The sequence below is a fragment of the Rissa tridactyla genome, chromosome W (genome assembly GCF_028500815.1).
Source record: "Rissa tridactyla isolate bRisTri1 chromosome W, bRisTri1.patW.cur.20221130, whole genome shotgun sequence".
In the NCBI taxonomy this organism is placed as follows: Eukaryota; Metazoa; Chordata; class Aves; order Charadriiformes; family Laridae; genus Rissa; species Rissa tridactyla.
The window spans coordinates 25075585-25090742 of record NC_071496.1 but is presented as its reverse complement, the minus strand read 5'-3'; the positions used below and the strand labels follow the sequence as shown (position 1 = coordinate 25090742).

At 45.6% G+C, this 15158-nt stretch overlaps 1 protein-coding gene across 1 annotated transcript in view; it reads right to left on the bottom strand.

Moving 5' to 3' along the window:
• The window catches only part of LOC128901912 (polycomb group RING finger protein 3-like), a 34493-nt gene extending 21618 nt beyond the window's left edge, over positions 1 to 12875 (bottom strand). The window contains exon 1 of the mRNA XM_054184056.1: positions 12755 to 12875. Coding sequence (XP_054040031.1) covers positions 12755 to 12863 — 109 coding nt within the window. The 5' untranslated portion in view covers positions 12864 to 12875. The remainder of the gene's footprint in view (positions 1 to 12754) is intronic.
• Positions 12876 to 15158: the final 2283 nt, after the last annotated feature.

Here is a 15158-nt window from a genome sequence, read left to right as displayed (position 1 = left end):
GACATGTACGTACTGGAGAGAGTCCAGCAAAGAGTTCATTAAGGTATTGGAGTGTCTGGCATTTGAGAAGAGGCTGAGAGAGCTGGGATTGTTTAACCTGGAGAATAGAAGGCTCAGGGAGGAATTTATCAATGTGTACAAATACCTGATGGGGGGGCAGTAAAGAAGATGGAGCCAGCCTCTTTTCAGTGGTATCCAGTGAAGGGATCAATCAGCACAAATTGAAATACAAGAAATTCCATTTAAATGTAAAAAACCTTTTTTACTGTAAGAGTGACTGAGCACTGGATCAGGTTGCCTAGAGAGGTTGTGGAGTCTCCATCTATGAGTTGTTGACTCATCGTAGTTGACGAACCACTCTCCATCATATTTGAAAAGTCATGGCAGTCAGGTGAAGTCCCCAGTGACTGGAAAAAGGGAAGCAAATACCCATTTTTAAAAAGGGTATAAAGGAGGACCCTGGGCATTACTGACCAGTCAGCATCATCTCCGTGCCCAGTGAGATCATGTAATAGATCCTCCTGGAAGACATGTCGAAACATATGGAAGGCAGGGAGGCAATTAGAGACAGCCAACATGGCTTCACCAAGGAAAATCATGCCTGACTAATCTAGTGGCCTTCTACGATGGAGAACGGCATCAGTGGACAAGGGAAGAGCTACAGATATCACCTACCTGGACTTGTGCAAGGCCTTTGATACAGTCTGTGGGAAAGCAATGGAAGATCGACGAGGAGGATTGTAAATATACTCAAGGGACTTGCACCCAGTGTGCTGGGAAACACATATATCACACTAATTGTTACTCAGGCTTGGGTGCTTGCAAGAAAAACACTTGCACTTAGATGACATAAGTCTGTGATGGGCTCAGGGACACCTTATCTAGCCGCTTGAGAATCCTGGCCTGTTGTTGAAGAAGATCAAAGCACAGTGGGAAAACTATGCCTGTTTGAACCCTTTAAATACCAGCGAGAACAGGGAGTCCGCGCGCGTACTTGCTAACAAGGACTCTCTCGCTGCCAAGGATTCTTGCTAACAAGAACTCTCTCTCGCGCCGCGGTGCCTGTGTCCTCTGCTTGTGTGCCTCTGCCCGGATGTTGCTTCGGAGATTCCCTGGTCTGTGAGCGTCCTGGTTTGAGGTAAAACAGAACCAGTTTTCTGATTTGTAATTTTACTTTTTAGCTGGGCCTCTTCTAACTGACTGAAGTCTGAAATTAACAGCATATTGTTCAGAAACTGTTCACTCTCAGAGTGATAAGACCTGATTATACCAAGGAATGGTATGCACAGAGGCTCTTGCTTAGACTTATTGCTATAACAACCAAGGTCAGCTCACTTCGCTGCTTGCCCCGTTAGAGGGTCGGAAGCGCAGAAGCATAGAGGGGTCCCACCTGCAGGGAGGAGCGGACAGGACAGGTGACCCAAAACTGACCAACAGGCTATTCCATCCCATCTGCATCACGCTCAGTATAAAAGCTGAGGGATCAAAGGGGCAACTCTCTCTTCCTTCAGTGGCTGATATCTGAGGAGGACCCTGTCTGTTCGTCTGCCTTTGATCCCGATCCAAGCATTCCTGACTCTAGTTCCGGAATTCAGCTCCTGTCCATTGCTGACTCCAGTCTGGGACTTTCCCTGTGTCTGCTGGTGACGCGATCGTCATCCTGGGAGCTGGATATGGTTTTATGTATATTGTATACTTTTTTCTTTAATTTTTATTATTCTATTATTATTTACTATTTTCTTATTTATTATTATTTTCATTAAAGTAGTTTAGTTCTTTTTCTGAACTCGTAAATCTCCTTATCTCTTCCTCTCCTCTCTGAGGAGAGAGGTGGGGGAGGGCCATCTGTTGTTCTGCTTGGCCAATACAGCCAAAACCACAACAGTGAGGTATCGAGATTAAATTTGTTCTTTGCTTTCCGTCCATGGTGTGTGGTTGTTTCTGCGTCCTGCCTGCATCGGCTCACACATTTGGCATAGTCAGCAGCTCCAGGAACAACCATGCCACGGCTGAGGAAAAAATGGTGGGCTGGGGGGGAAACTGAGATGTCTTCCTATATTTCAGGATGGCCCAGTACTGAATACTGGACTCCTGTTGCTGCTTTTCTGGCTCAATTGACTCCGCCACAGGCATGGCCTGAATTAGATGACAGAGCAGTGATTACCCCCCAGGCAATTGAAACGGCTATGCGTCAGTTGCCGTGGAAAACAGCATCGCGTTCTTCATGTGAATCAGCAGGGAAATTAGGCTGGCTGTTAGCTACTGGACTTGGAGCTCTTAATTGTGAAGTCGTTGCATTACATAGTAAAGTGAGAGAGTTGGAAAAGGAATACAGGAGTTTACAGGATGCAAAGGTGATCGTGCAAGAAGTAATTACTGTTCAAGCAGAGTGGTGCCATGAGCTGCAAGATAATGTAGACCAGTTGGTAGCAGGTATTGTTAATGAACAAAGGGAGAAATATGGGAAAAGTAAGCTTTCAATTTCCCAAATTCGTGCTCTCACCACAAAATGGTCATGGGATCCCGAGGAATGGGATGTAAATATTTGGAGTGAACCCTCCGACTCTGAGACTGAGTTTGAATTTGATGCGGACTTAAAAAGCAGTGAGGTGGTGGTAGCACGACCCCTCATTCAAATGAGGGGCGAGCAGGAACGAGCAGACAGGGGAGTGCAGATCGCGCGTACTGACACTCCGAAAGAGTTAAGGGAATTTTGAGAGATTTATCAGCAAAAGAGTGGGGAAGGTATACTGGCATGGATTCTGCCAGCTTGGGATAGTGGAGCTGCATCTATCCATTTATCAGAGAGTGAAAAAGATTTATTAAGCCCTGTCCCCATTCGTGATCAGATACGAGGAGATGCTCAGCTGCAAAATGTCAGAGGTCCTGACGGGCAAGACATTATTGCACCTACGTTGTATCAGTGGTTGTGTGCAGCAGTTTTAACAGCATATACAGAACTGGTTGAATTAGTGTCGTCCCTCGGAAACTGGTGTGCAACCAAGAAAGGTATTAATTTGGTGCAGCAGATGGGGATGGCTCATGTGTTGGGTACAGGATGCAATCCGGACACTGTAGCAGTGACGAGAAGTATCGAAATGCAGTTTTTGAGAGGAGCGCCTGCCTCACTAAATCCCTTGATTATACCAGCAGTGACAAATGCTATGGGTACTGTAGGTGCCCTAGGAAATACCTTGAGGGAAAATGAGGCTGTGATTTCGGGACCATCTGTGTGGGTGGTCAATAAAGGAAAGCCGACAAAACAGAAAGCAGTTACAGCATGGGTGAGAAGGAAACAAAAGCGGAATGATTTTGTACAAGCTGGTATTCCACAATCAGAAAGAGATGGGATCACAACATCAGAAATGTTTCCCCAATGGCAAAAGTTAGCATTTATGCAAAAAAGCCGACCGCCCCCAGCCCCACCACCAACTCTGCGCCCCCCCTCCGCCCTGCCTGACACCTCAATGCAAGATGTGACCCGGGAACAAAAGCAATATACTTTACAAGTATTGCCTCAGGGATACACACACAGTCCCTCCATTTGCCACCTAATGATAGCAGCTGATTTAGCAGTATGGTCAGGTACCGTTACTGTTTACTATTATATTGATGATCTATTGATTATGGCAGAGTCACAACAAGAAAGTGAAGCAGCTGCCGAATTGCTGAAAGCGCATTTGCAGGACTGAGGCCGGGCACTTAATCCAAAGAAAATACAAGGCCCTAGTGCTACTGTACAATTTTGGGGAATAGTTTGGCATGGACAGATTAGAGAAATAGCAAATCAGGTACAGCAAACAGTCCAGCGATTTCTTTTACCAATCACAGTAAAACAATTACAGATTTTTTTGGGGCTTTTAGGGTATTGGAGGACTTTTATCCCACATTTAGTGATATTAATATGCCTTCTGCAGAAATTAACTAGGAAGAAAGCTGTCTGGCAGGGGACCAGGCAGCAACAAGAAGCCTTTGATGACTGCAAAAATGCTTTGATTGAGCATGCACAATTATACACTCCTAAGTGAGGATATCCTTTTGAATTAGAAGTAACAATTCCAGATGATACAGTCTCGTGATTGTGGCAGATGACTGGGATGAAAAATCAGAAAGAACCTGTAGGATTTTGGTCCAAGGCATTACAAGGTTCCCCTATACATCATAACCCAACTTCTCCTCTTACTTTACATCCTTTGTTAATATCAGATTCTCAAATTCTTGTATTTCAGGTGTCCTCAACAAGTACCTGTGCCTTAGCTAGAGGAGATAGCATTGGAACGGTGTTATTGGTATCGTGAGCCCAGTATCGAATTGAAGTCCAATCTGAAAAAGCACAAGCCACAGCTCCCCAATCTGTGTGGGCAGTTAACCTGCATCAGGTCGTCAAACCTGGGGTAATATTGGCTGAAGGAGCTGGAGCAACAGCGTATGTATTACTGGAAGGTGATGACACTCCTGTATTCCTCCCCTATCACAGGTTGGCTCGCCGTGCTTTATAGTCTGGTACTAAAAGTACACACCCTGGATATATCTCTGCAAAATCAACACATAAATACTTGGATGTGGTTAGCCTCTACTGTAACTAACTCATTTGCCTTTTATATTAAGGGAAGATCAACAGCTGCAGATATTTAGATAACTTGTTTTCAGTGGTGCATCAACCCCAGCAGCTGTATTATAGAATGGTACTATGCTAAGTGATTTTTTTATATTAATGTCTTTCGTTGCTATCTTTTCTGAGTAGGTAACGGCTGTATGCCAATGAATATTACAATAATAACTGAAGGTAGACTATTTCCTCCCCCGACACCAGAAATGCCACTTCAACTGTGAAGGCATGTGTTGCCTCAACATAACTGATGAAGCAGCCAGCATGGAGCACAACATTCAACATTCTCTGGGACTTAACACACCAAATGAACCAAACTATTGGTGGTGCCTGCCTGGCTGAGTCGTTTAATCCCCTGACAAGAGGAATGGGACACCTGATTCAAAGCATTATTGTAGAGATATGTTTATTCCTTTTCCCATATATATGTTTATTGCATGCCTTTGTAAATTATTCTGTGTTATACCCCGCAAGCCTAAATGAACCCCAGCAGAAGCGGTCTCTTGAGCGAGGGGGTGGAATGTGGGAAAGCAACGGAAGATCGGCGAGGAGGACTGTAAATACACTCAAGGGACTCGCACCTGGGTGCTGGAAAACACATATATCACACTAATTGTTATTCAGTCTCGGGTGCTTGCAAGAAAAACACTTGCACTTAGATGACATAAGTCTGTGATGGGCTCAGGGACACCTTATCTAGCCGCTTGAGAATCCTGGCCTGTTGTTGAAGAAGATCAAGGCACAGTGGGAAAACTATGCCTGTTTGAACCCTTTAAATAGCAGCGAGAACAGGGAGTCCGTGCCTGCTCTTGCTAACAAGGACTCTATCACTGCCAAGGACTCTTGCTAACAAGAACTCTCTCTCGCGCCACAGTCCCTGCTTGTGTGCCTCTGCCCGGATGTTGCTTCAGAGATTCCCTGGTCTGTGAGGTACTGAGATTAAATTTGTTCTTTGCTTTCCATCTGTGGTTTGTGGTTGTTCCTGCGTCCTGCCTGCATCGGCTCACACACAGTCCTCCACAACGTTCTGGTCACTAAATTGGAGAGATATGGGTGTGATGGGTGGACTGTTAGATGGGTAAGGAATTGGCTGGATGGCCACGTCCAAAGAGTTACAGTCAATGGCTCAATGTGCAAGTGGAAACCAGTAACGATGGGTGTTCTTTAATGGTCCGTACTGGGAACAATGCTATTTAATCATAGAATCATAGAATGGTTAGAGTTGGAAGGGACCTTAAAGATCATCTATTTACAACCCCCCTGTCATGGGCAGGGACACCTCCCGCTAGACCAGGTTACTCAAAGCCCCATCTAACATAGCCATGAATATTTCCAGGGAAGGGGCATCCAGAACTTCTCTGGGCAACCTTTTACAGCATCTCACCATCCTCATTGTAAAAATTTTCTTCCTAATATCTAATCTAAATCTACCTTCTTTCACTTTAAAACTGTTACCCCTTCGTCCTATTGCTACACTCCCTCATAAAGAGTCCCTCCCCATCCTTCCTGTAGGCCCCCTTCAGGCACTGGAAGGCCACAACAAGGTCTCCCTGGAGCCTTCTCTTCTCCAGGCTGAACAACCCCAACTCTCTCAGCCTGTCCTCATAGGAGAGGTGCTCCAGCCCTCTGATCGTCTTTGTGTCCCTCCTCTGGACTCGCTCTGACAGGTCCATGTCCTTCTTATGTTGGGGGCCCCAAAGCTAGACACAGTACTCCAGGTGGGGTCTCACCAGACTGGAGCAGAGGGGCAGAATCACCTCCCTCGACCTGCTGACCATGCTTCTTTTGATGCAGCCCAAGATGCTGTTGGCTTTCTGGGCTGCGAGCGCACATAGCCAGGTCATGTTGAGCTTCTCATCAACCAGTACCCCCAAGTCCTTCTTGGCAGGGCTTCTTTTAATCCCTTCATCATCCAGCCTGTATTGATACTGGGGATTGCCCTAACCCACGTGCAGGACTTTGCACTTGGCCGTGTTCTTCATGAAGTTTCCATGGGCCCACCTCTCAAGCCTGTCCAGGTCCCTCTGGATGGCATCCCTTCCCTCCAGCATGTCAACTCGACCACAAAGCTTGGTGTCATCAGCAAACTTGTTGAGGGTGCACTCAATCCCACTGTCCATATTGCCAACAAAGATGTTAAACAGTACTGGTCCCAATACAAACCCCTGAGAAACTCCACTCATCACTGGTTGCCATTGGACGTCAAGCCGTTGACCACAACTCCTTGAGTGTGACCATCCATCCAATTACTTATGCACCGAGTGATCCACCTGTCAAATCCATGTCCCTCCAAATTAGAGACAAGGTTGTCATGTAGGACAGTGTCAAATGCTTTGCACAAGTCCAGGTAGATGATGTCAGTTGCTCTTAGCCACAAATGCTGTCATGCCACTGTAGAAGGACACCAAATTTGTCAGGCACAGTTTGCCCTTAATGAAGCCATGTTAGTTCCCTGGGTCTTCCTTTTCCCCCTTTTTAAAAATGGGAGTTATTTTTCCCCTTTTCCAGTCACTGGGAACTTCACCAGACTGCCATGACTTCTCAAATATGATGGATAGTGGCTTGGCAACTTCATCCAGCAGTTCCCTCAGGACCTGCGCATGTATCTCATCAGGTCCCACGGATTTGTGCACCTTCAAGTTCCTTAGATGGTCTCGAACCTGGTCTTCTCCTACAGTAGGCGGTTCCTCATTCTCCCCATCGCTGCCTTTGCCTTCTGTAACTTGGGCAGTGTGGATAGAGCATTTGCTGGTGAAGACCGAGGTGAAAAAGTTATTGAGTACCTCAGCCTTGTCCATGTCACAGGTGACCAGGTCTCGTGTTTCCTTCTGGAGAGGGCCCACATCTTCCCTAGTTTTCCTTTTATCAACGACATACATATAGAAGGCTTTCTATAGAAGGCAACCCCTTGACGTCCCTAGACAGATTTAATTCTATCTGGGCTTTAGCTTTCCTAACCTCATCTCTGGCTGCTCGGACAATTTCTCTGTATTCCTCCCAGGCTACCTGTCCTTGCTTCCACTCTCTGTAGGCTTCCTTTTTCTGTTTGAGCTTGTCCAGGAGCTCCTTGTTCATCTATGCAGGCCTGCTGGCTTTTTTGCCTGACTTCTTTTTTGGGACGCATTGCTCCTGAGCTTGGAGGAGGTGATCCTTGAATATTAACCAGCTTTCTTGGGCCCCTCTTCCCTCCAGGGCTTTGTCCCATGGTACTGCACCAAGCAGATCCCTCAAGAGGCCAAAGTCTGCTCTCCTGACATCCAGGGTAGTGAGCTTACTGTGTGCCCTCCTCGCTGCCCTAAGGATCCTGAACTCCACAATTTCATGGTCACTGCAGCCAAGGCTGCCCTTGAGCTTCACATTCCCCACCAGCCCCTCCTTGTTGGTGAGAACAAGGTCCAGCATAGCACCCCTCCTCATTGGCTCTTCTATCACTTGGAGAAGGACGTTATCATTGACGCATTCCAGGAACCTCCTGGACTCCTTATGTCCTGCTGTGTTGTCCCTCCAACAGATATCATGATGGTTGAAGTCCCCCATGAAGACCAGGGCTTGTGAACGTGAGGCTGCTCCTATCTGTCTATAGAGGGCCTCATCCGCTCAGTCTTCCTGGTCAGGTGGCCTGTAGCAGACCCCCACTGTAACATCACCTGTCCCCGCCCTCCCTTTAATCCTGACCCATAAGCTCTCAGTTGGCTCCTCATCCATCCCCAGGCAGAGCTCCATGCACTCCATTCTGGTCCTTGACATAGAGGGCAACACCCCCACCTCATCTTCCCTGCCTGTCCTTCCTAAAGAGCCTGTATCCTTCCATTCCAACACTCCACTCATAGGAGCCATCCCACCACATCTCTGTGATGCCAATAAGATCATAGCCAACTCCTCCTGTTTATTCCCTATGCCACGTGCATTTGCATAGAAGCCTTTAAGTGGGGCCCCTGATGAAATTGACTTACTGGCTGGAGTGGCTGGAATTCCTTTGTGCTGCACTCCAGGTGCCCTCCCGCTGACCTGTGACCCTTCTTCAGTCTCTGGGGCATCTATTACTGGCATTGGCATCATACTGGTAGGAGTGGGATGGATTGAGGTTCCCCTCCCCCGGCAACTCTAGTTTAAAGCCCTCTTCACGAGCTTGACGAGCCTCTGACCAAATATGTTCTTCCCCTTCTCTATGGACAAGGGGACCCTATCAGGCCCCAGTGGACCTGGTTTCTCAAAGCAAGTCCCATGGTCTAAGAAGCCAAAACCCTGGCTGTGGCACCAGTCCTGTAACCATTTGTTGATTAGCCAGATTCGATTGGCCCTATCAACCCCCTTCCCTTTGACCAGGAGGACTGGCAAATGGGTGCCTCTGTATCTCTCAGAAGCGAGTCACCTGCTACTGTCACCCATCGCCTTTTCTTAGTTGTGCTAGTTGTTATATGGGGAGCAGATCGGGTTGCCTTACTCAGCTCCAGTGCCTCATCTGATGCAATGCATCTTTTCTCTTCACTCCGCAGAGCTGTGAAGCAGTTCTGCAAGGGCACCTCAGGCTTCAGGGGAAGTCTCTTCCTCCTGCTGGTCCTTGCCAACACAAGCTTCCAGTCTTCCATATTACTGGCCCCTCTCCCTTCTGTGTGTGCCAGAGTGGGAGTTTTTGACTGTTTGGCCATGGGCTGTTGATCCACTGCAGACTGCGTTTGGAACCAGCTATCTATCTCCTTCTCGGCCTCCCTGATGCTATGCAACCTCCTCACCACTTCCTGTAACTCAGACACCTGCTGCAGGAGGCCCTCCACCTGGCCACACCTTTTGCAAGCAGTTGTGCTGCTTATACCTACCCCAGGAGAAGGGTCTAGTCACCTCCTCCACTCTGAGGTCTGCACTGCAGCCTTTCCCTTCAGCAGCTCCATCTGGGTTGAGGCATTGGCCACTGCTGGGGTGGATGATGCAGGCCCCCAGCCCGAGCTGCAGCCTTTGCTCTCAAACAAGTGCCCACATTTCTGCCTTGAGGGTCAGGTAGGATGAGTGCCCTTGACCCATGCAGATGGTCACAGAACAGTGCCCGGTGCTTGACCAGTGGAGTACTCTTCCTTCGAAGAGGTGCCCTCCCTGCACAAACTGCTGTGCCACACCCCGGTCGCTCGCGTTCCTTAGGTTGCTTTTATAGGCAGGGGTTGGTCGCCGTTGCTCTGGGAACGCCCATGCCTCATCAGCGCCTCCCGCGGGAGCTGCCGGCTCCTGGTGGGTCTCTCTGCTGCCCTGGCGTGCCCTTACCTCAGAAAAACTGCCTGTGTGATGAGCTCTGCCACTCCGCTGTGGGTTGGGCCAGCTCCGGAGCAGCTCCCATCAGCGACTGACCCGATAAAGATATTTAATATCTTCATCAATGACACAGACAGTGGGATTGAGTGCACCCTCAACAAGTTTGCAGATGACACCAAGATGAGTGGTGCAATTGATTCCCTAGAGGGAAAGGGAGGCCATCCAGAGGGACCTGGACAGGCTTGAGGAGTGGACCCATGTGAACCTCATGAGGTTCAACAAGGCCAAGTGCAGGGTCCTGCACCTGGGTTGGGGCAACCCCCAGTATCGATACAGGCTAGGGGATGAAGGGATTGAGAGCAGCCCTGACAAGAAGGACTTGGGGATATACTGGTGGATGAAAAGCTGGACATGAGCCGACAATGTGCACACACAGCCCAGAAAGCCAATTGTATCCTGGGCTGCATCAGAAGAAGTGTGTCCAGCAGGTCGAGGGAGGTGATTCTGCCCCTCTACTCTGCTCTGGCGAGACCCCACCTGGAGTACTGTGTCCAGCTCTGGAGCCCTCAGCACAAGAAGGACATGGACCTGTTGGAACGGGTCCAGAGGAGGGCCACGAATATGATCAGAGGGCTGGAGCACCTCTCCTATGAGGACAGGCTGAGAGAGTTGGGGTTGTTCAGCCTGGAGAAGAGAAGGCTCCAGGGAGACCTTGTTGTGGCCTTCCAGTGCCTGAAGGGGGCCTACAGGAAGGATGGGGAGGGACTCTTTATGAGGGAGTGTAGCAATAGGACAAAGGGGTAACAATTTTAAAGTGAAAGAAGGTAGATTTAGATTAGATATTAGGAAGAAATTTTTTACAATGAGGATGGTGAGACACTGGAACAGGTTGCCCAGAGAAGTTGTGGATGCTCCATCCCTGGAGGTGTTCAAGGCCAGGATGGATGAGGCTTTGAGCAACCTGGTCTAGTGGGAGGTGTCCCTACCCGTGACAGGGGGGTTGGAACTAGATGATCTTTAAGGTCCCTTCCAACCCAAACCGTTCTATATTTCTATGATTGTTCAGCTTTCGCAAAGGATGCTACGGACACTGAATGACATTAAGATACATAGCCAATTTGCTGTTTATCATGGATGCACATAGAAGAAAAATATGTTATGATAATAAATCTTTGTCAAAAGAGTAATTTCTTTATTCTCAAGCCATATGCTTTGAATCATTTTATTCAAATGCAATTTAACTTTTCACTTTCACAAAATACACTACAATTAAACATCAATCAAAATTAAATGAGGAAAGGTCTTTAGTATACAGATAAAAACTGTTGAAATGGATACTGCGGGGCAGCATGCTTTTGGAACTGTTTCTAAGTCTATACACAACCATATATTTGATTCAAACAATTCCCTCATTTTAACCAGTACTACTCTTTTTTCACTAATAATAATACATTACGGTATTAAGTGTTTTCCTGACCTGAAGTCCTAAACGAACTCCAGCTCAAACTTCAGAAATTAAAAAAGCTTGTTACCTAAATTATATATATATATTTTATTTTTTAAAAGGTTAAACATCTTTTCCTTAATAGGGATTCCTTTAATCTTCGGCAGCCTTACAACAGCCCTTATGGTATAAGGCAAGAGAACTGTAGCTGTAGTGCCACCTGTCTCAGACATGATGGTATGTTTGAATAAACACTAGTTAAAGCCAAAAAAGTAATTATATTTGCTTTGCTTATATATTGTATTTACACATTTAAGATGAAATTACTGTTGCTGGTAGAGGTTATTATTGGACCAAACCTAGTAATTTTGCCCACTAAGCCCAGATCTTGCATTACAGTCTGCTCCAGCAGATCCAGTTGCAAGGGTGAGGCTATAACCTGTTTGAATCAAGTAAACAAAAGAACCAAACCCATCTTCTAAAACCACTAACTTCTCACTTGCCATCAGTAGATCCTCCAGTTTTGAATAAGGAGATACCAACCCCTCCAAAACTAAACTCAGCACACGTCAGCTCAGTTTGTCACAGGCAAACTAAAAAGGTACAAATGTAGAAACAAAGTGGGAAAACTCACTTTCCCTATAGCTGTTCTCGTAAAAGCTGCTCCCCCCGCTTCTACCCATAATATGAGGCTATGTCTCCTCTCAGAATTAATATCATAAGTCAAAGGATGAAACCAAAAGCAACAAAACTTTCTGAAAACATACATTTATAAGGGATATTCCACAAGACACCCCATAGATTTGCTTTAAAAATGCATTCCTGAGAAATAGAATGGCTATGTGAACCGAGCGTACCTGCTTGCAGCGCATGTTTCAGGGTTGCAAATAAATAAATAAATAAATAAATTTTAGAACAATGAAAAAGTGACCCTCTAGCAAGACTAATTTTAATAGTTAATGGCAGCATTACAGAATTTGGGACAAAACAAAGCAAAAACAGAACACCAAGGAACTTGAGATTTGGAGGACATGAAGAAGGGACTCAAGAACAAGCTAAAAATGGAATGGGAAGAAAACCAAGAAAAGCAAATACATTAAAGCTGATGAACAGCATCTAGAAATCAAATCTAGTGGAAAAAAATATCTGGCAAATCTGAAACATCATATCATCTCTGTAAAGCATGCCACATTTCTTCTAATATTCAGCAGAAAAATTACATTCCTAAACATATATACATTGCCATTTACTATATATGGTTTCAAGTTTGTTCTCCTTATTTGTCTCACAAAACAATATATTTTTGTTGAAAAATTATAAGTGCATAGCAAAGCATGCATTATTCTGGCTGATCTGATACACAGTAAAACTTTACACTTCAACTAAAACTGTTAAAACATCTAGCACATCAAGTAAAAAAAACAATTTTAGCTTACTCACAGCATTATATTCCTACTTACAAGTATGTAAGCATTCTGTTACAGTGGTGGCATCAATCAGGTATCCGTTGCATAAATGACAGGTTATATGGACATTAATGTCCCAAAGCTTAATCTTTCTAGTCATCATCTTTGGTATCTGTAAAAAAAAATAAAAATCACCCACACATTACATAGCAACTCAGATGTACGGATGAGGTAAAAGCAGTTTTGGAATAAATGAGTAACTATAATTCACTTTAAAGATATGCTTATGTAGATAGCTTCAGGCTCTTGTATACTTATGCATATATATTGAGTACTAAACCTTTAAAAGATGATAAAAATGAATGGTGAAACAATTGAAATCTACACTATTTTATATGTCAAAGTTTCAGAGTGGAAGAGTCCTAGTACATTATTAACACTGACAAAGTGTGGTGGGTTAGTTAGCCTTGACTAACTGCCAAACTCCCACCCAGCTGCTTGCTCACTGCCCCTCCTCAGCAGAACAGGGAGAGAAAGTAGGAAGAATAGGAACGAAAAAGCTCACAGTTTGAGATAAAAATAGGGAGATTGCTTACCAATTAGTCACAGGCAAAACAGACTAAACTTGGGGAAAATTAGCTTAATTTATTGCCAACTAAAATAAAAATGTAATTACTAAGTCGGGTAGCGGGAAACAAAAAGACAAACATTAAACCAACACCTTTCCTCCCCCGATTTCCCATGCTGTCCTGGTTTGAGGTAAAACAGAACCAACTTTCTGTTCAGTAATTTTAGTTCTTAGCCAGGCCTCTTCTAACTCTCTGAAATTAACAGCATATTGGGCAGAAAACTGTTCGTTCTCAGAGTGACAAGACTAATGTTTACAATCAGTGCCAAGGAATGGTACGCAGAGAGGCTCTTGCTTAGACTTATTGCTATAACAACCAAGGTCAGCTAATTTCATTATTTACCCTGTTAGAGGGTCGGAAGCGGAAAAGCGTAGAGGGGTCCCACCTGCAGGGAGGAGCGGACAGGACAGGCAACCCAAAACTGACCAACAGGGGTATTCCATCCCATCTGCCCCATGCTCAGTATAAAAGCTGAGGGATCAAAGGGTCAGGCCTCTTCCTTCAATGGCCGATGTCCAAGGAGGACCCTGTCTGTTCATCTGCCTTTGATCCCGATTCGTGCGTTCCTGATTCCAGCTGTGGAATCCAGTTCCCACCCATTGCTGAGTCCAGCCTGGGACTTCCCCAGTGCCTGCTGGTGACATCATCCTGGGAGCTTGATACGGTTTTGTATATACTGTATCTATTTCATTATTTTCCTTTTTATTTTATTATTAATTCATTAAAGTAGTTTAGTTTCTTCTAAACTCGTAAATCTCTTTATCTCTCGTCCTCCTCTCCTTGTGCTCTCCTTTGGGGAGAGCATCTGTCGCCCGTCATTGGCCAATTTGGCCAAAACCATGACACATGCCCAACTTCACTCCTTCACTCCAGACTCCTCCACCCCACCCCCCTGAGCTGCACAGGGCGAATGCGGGTGGGGGGTTACAGTCAGTACATAATGGTTTCTCTCTGCTGCTTCTTCCTTCTCACACTTTTCCTCTGCTCTGTTGCAGGTTCCCCACAGGGAGCAGTTTCTTTAGGAACGTCCATCTACTCTGGCATGGATCCTCCTCAGGCTGCAGGGAATATCTGCTCCAGCACCACGGAGCACCTCCTCCTCCTCCTCCTCCTCCTTTCTCTGGTGTTGCCTCTGTTGTTTCTAATTCTTTTTGTTCTCTCCTCCTCTCTCTGTCTATTTTTTTCTGCCCTTTCTTAAATATGTTTTCACAGATGTGCTACAAGCTTTTCTGATGGGCTCAGCTTTGGCCTGTGGTGGGTCCATTGCCAAGCCAGCTATGTCCAGCACAGGGCAGTCCCTGACCTCTTCCCACAGAGGCCACACCCCTGCAGCCTGCCCCCCATGCCACTTACATCCAATACACCAAGGGATGCAGATTTAAGACCAAATCATACTATCTAAGTAATTTCAGTCAAGCTAGTAATTAAGACATCTGAAAGTGAAGAGAGATGCTCCTCCTGTAATTGGCAAAGTGCAAAAAAAAAGGAATAGGTCTGATTTGACAAATTTGGGTTAACCACACTAAGTGTCAGCCTCACATCTCCTTATGATTAGAGCATGATTTTGAATCCATATCTGAAAAACAGAGCTGAAAAGTAAAATAAACCGGGTTTCTTAAACATCAAAAATCAATTTAAATAAAGAAAATATGGCAAACTAAACTTCTTGTCCCATCAGTAAAGCTACACCCTGTTGTACTAAGAAATGTGAAATACAGAAGTGAATCCAAGCATTAACCAGGATGAGAAGCTAAAGGGATTATGGTAAAAACTGAAATAAAGAAATAATTTCTCCTCTGGAGAACACTGGATATTTTTTTCCACCACTA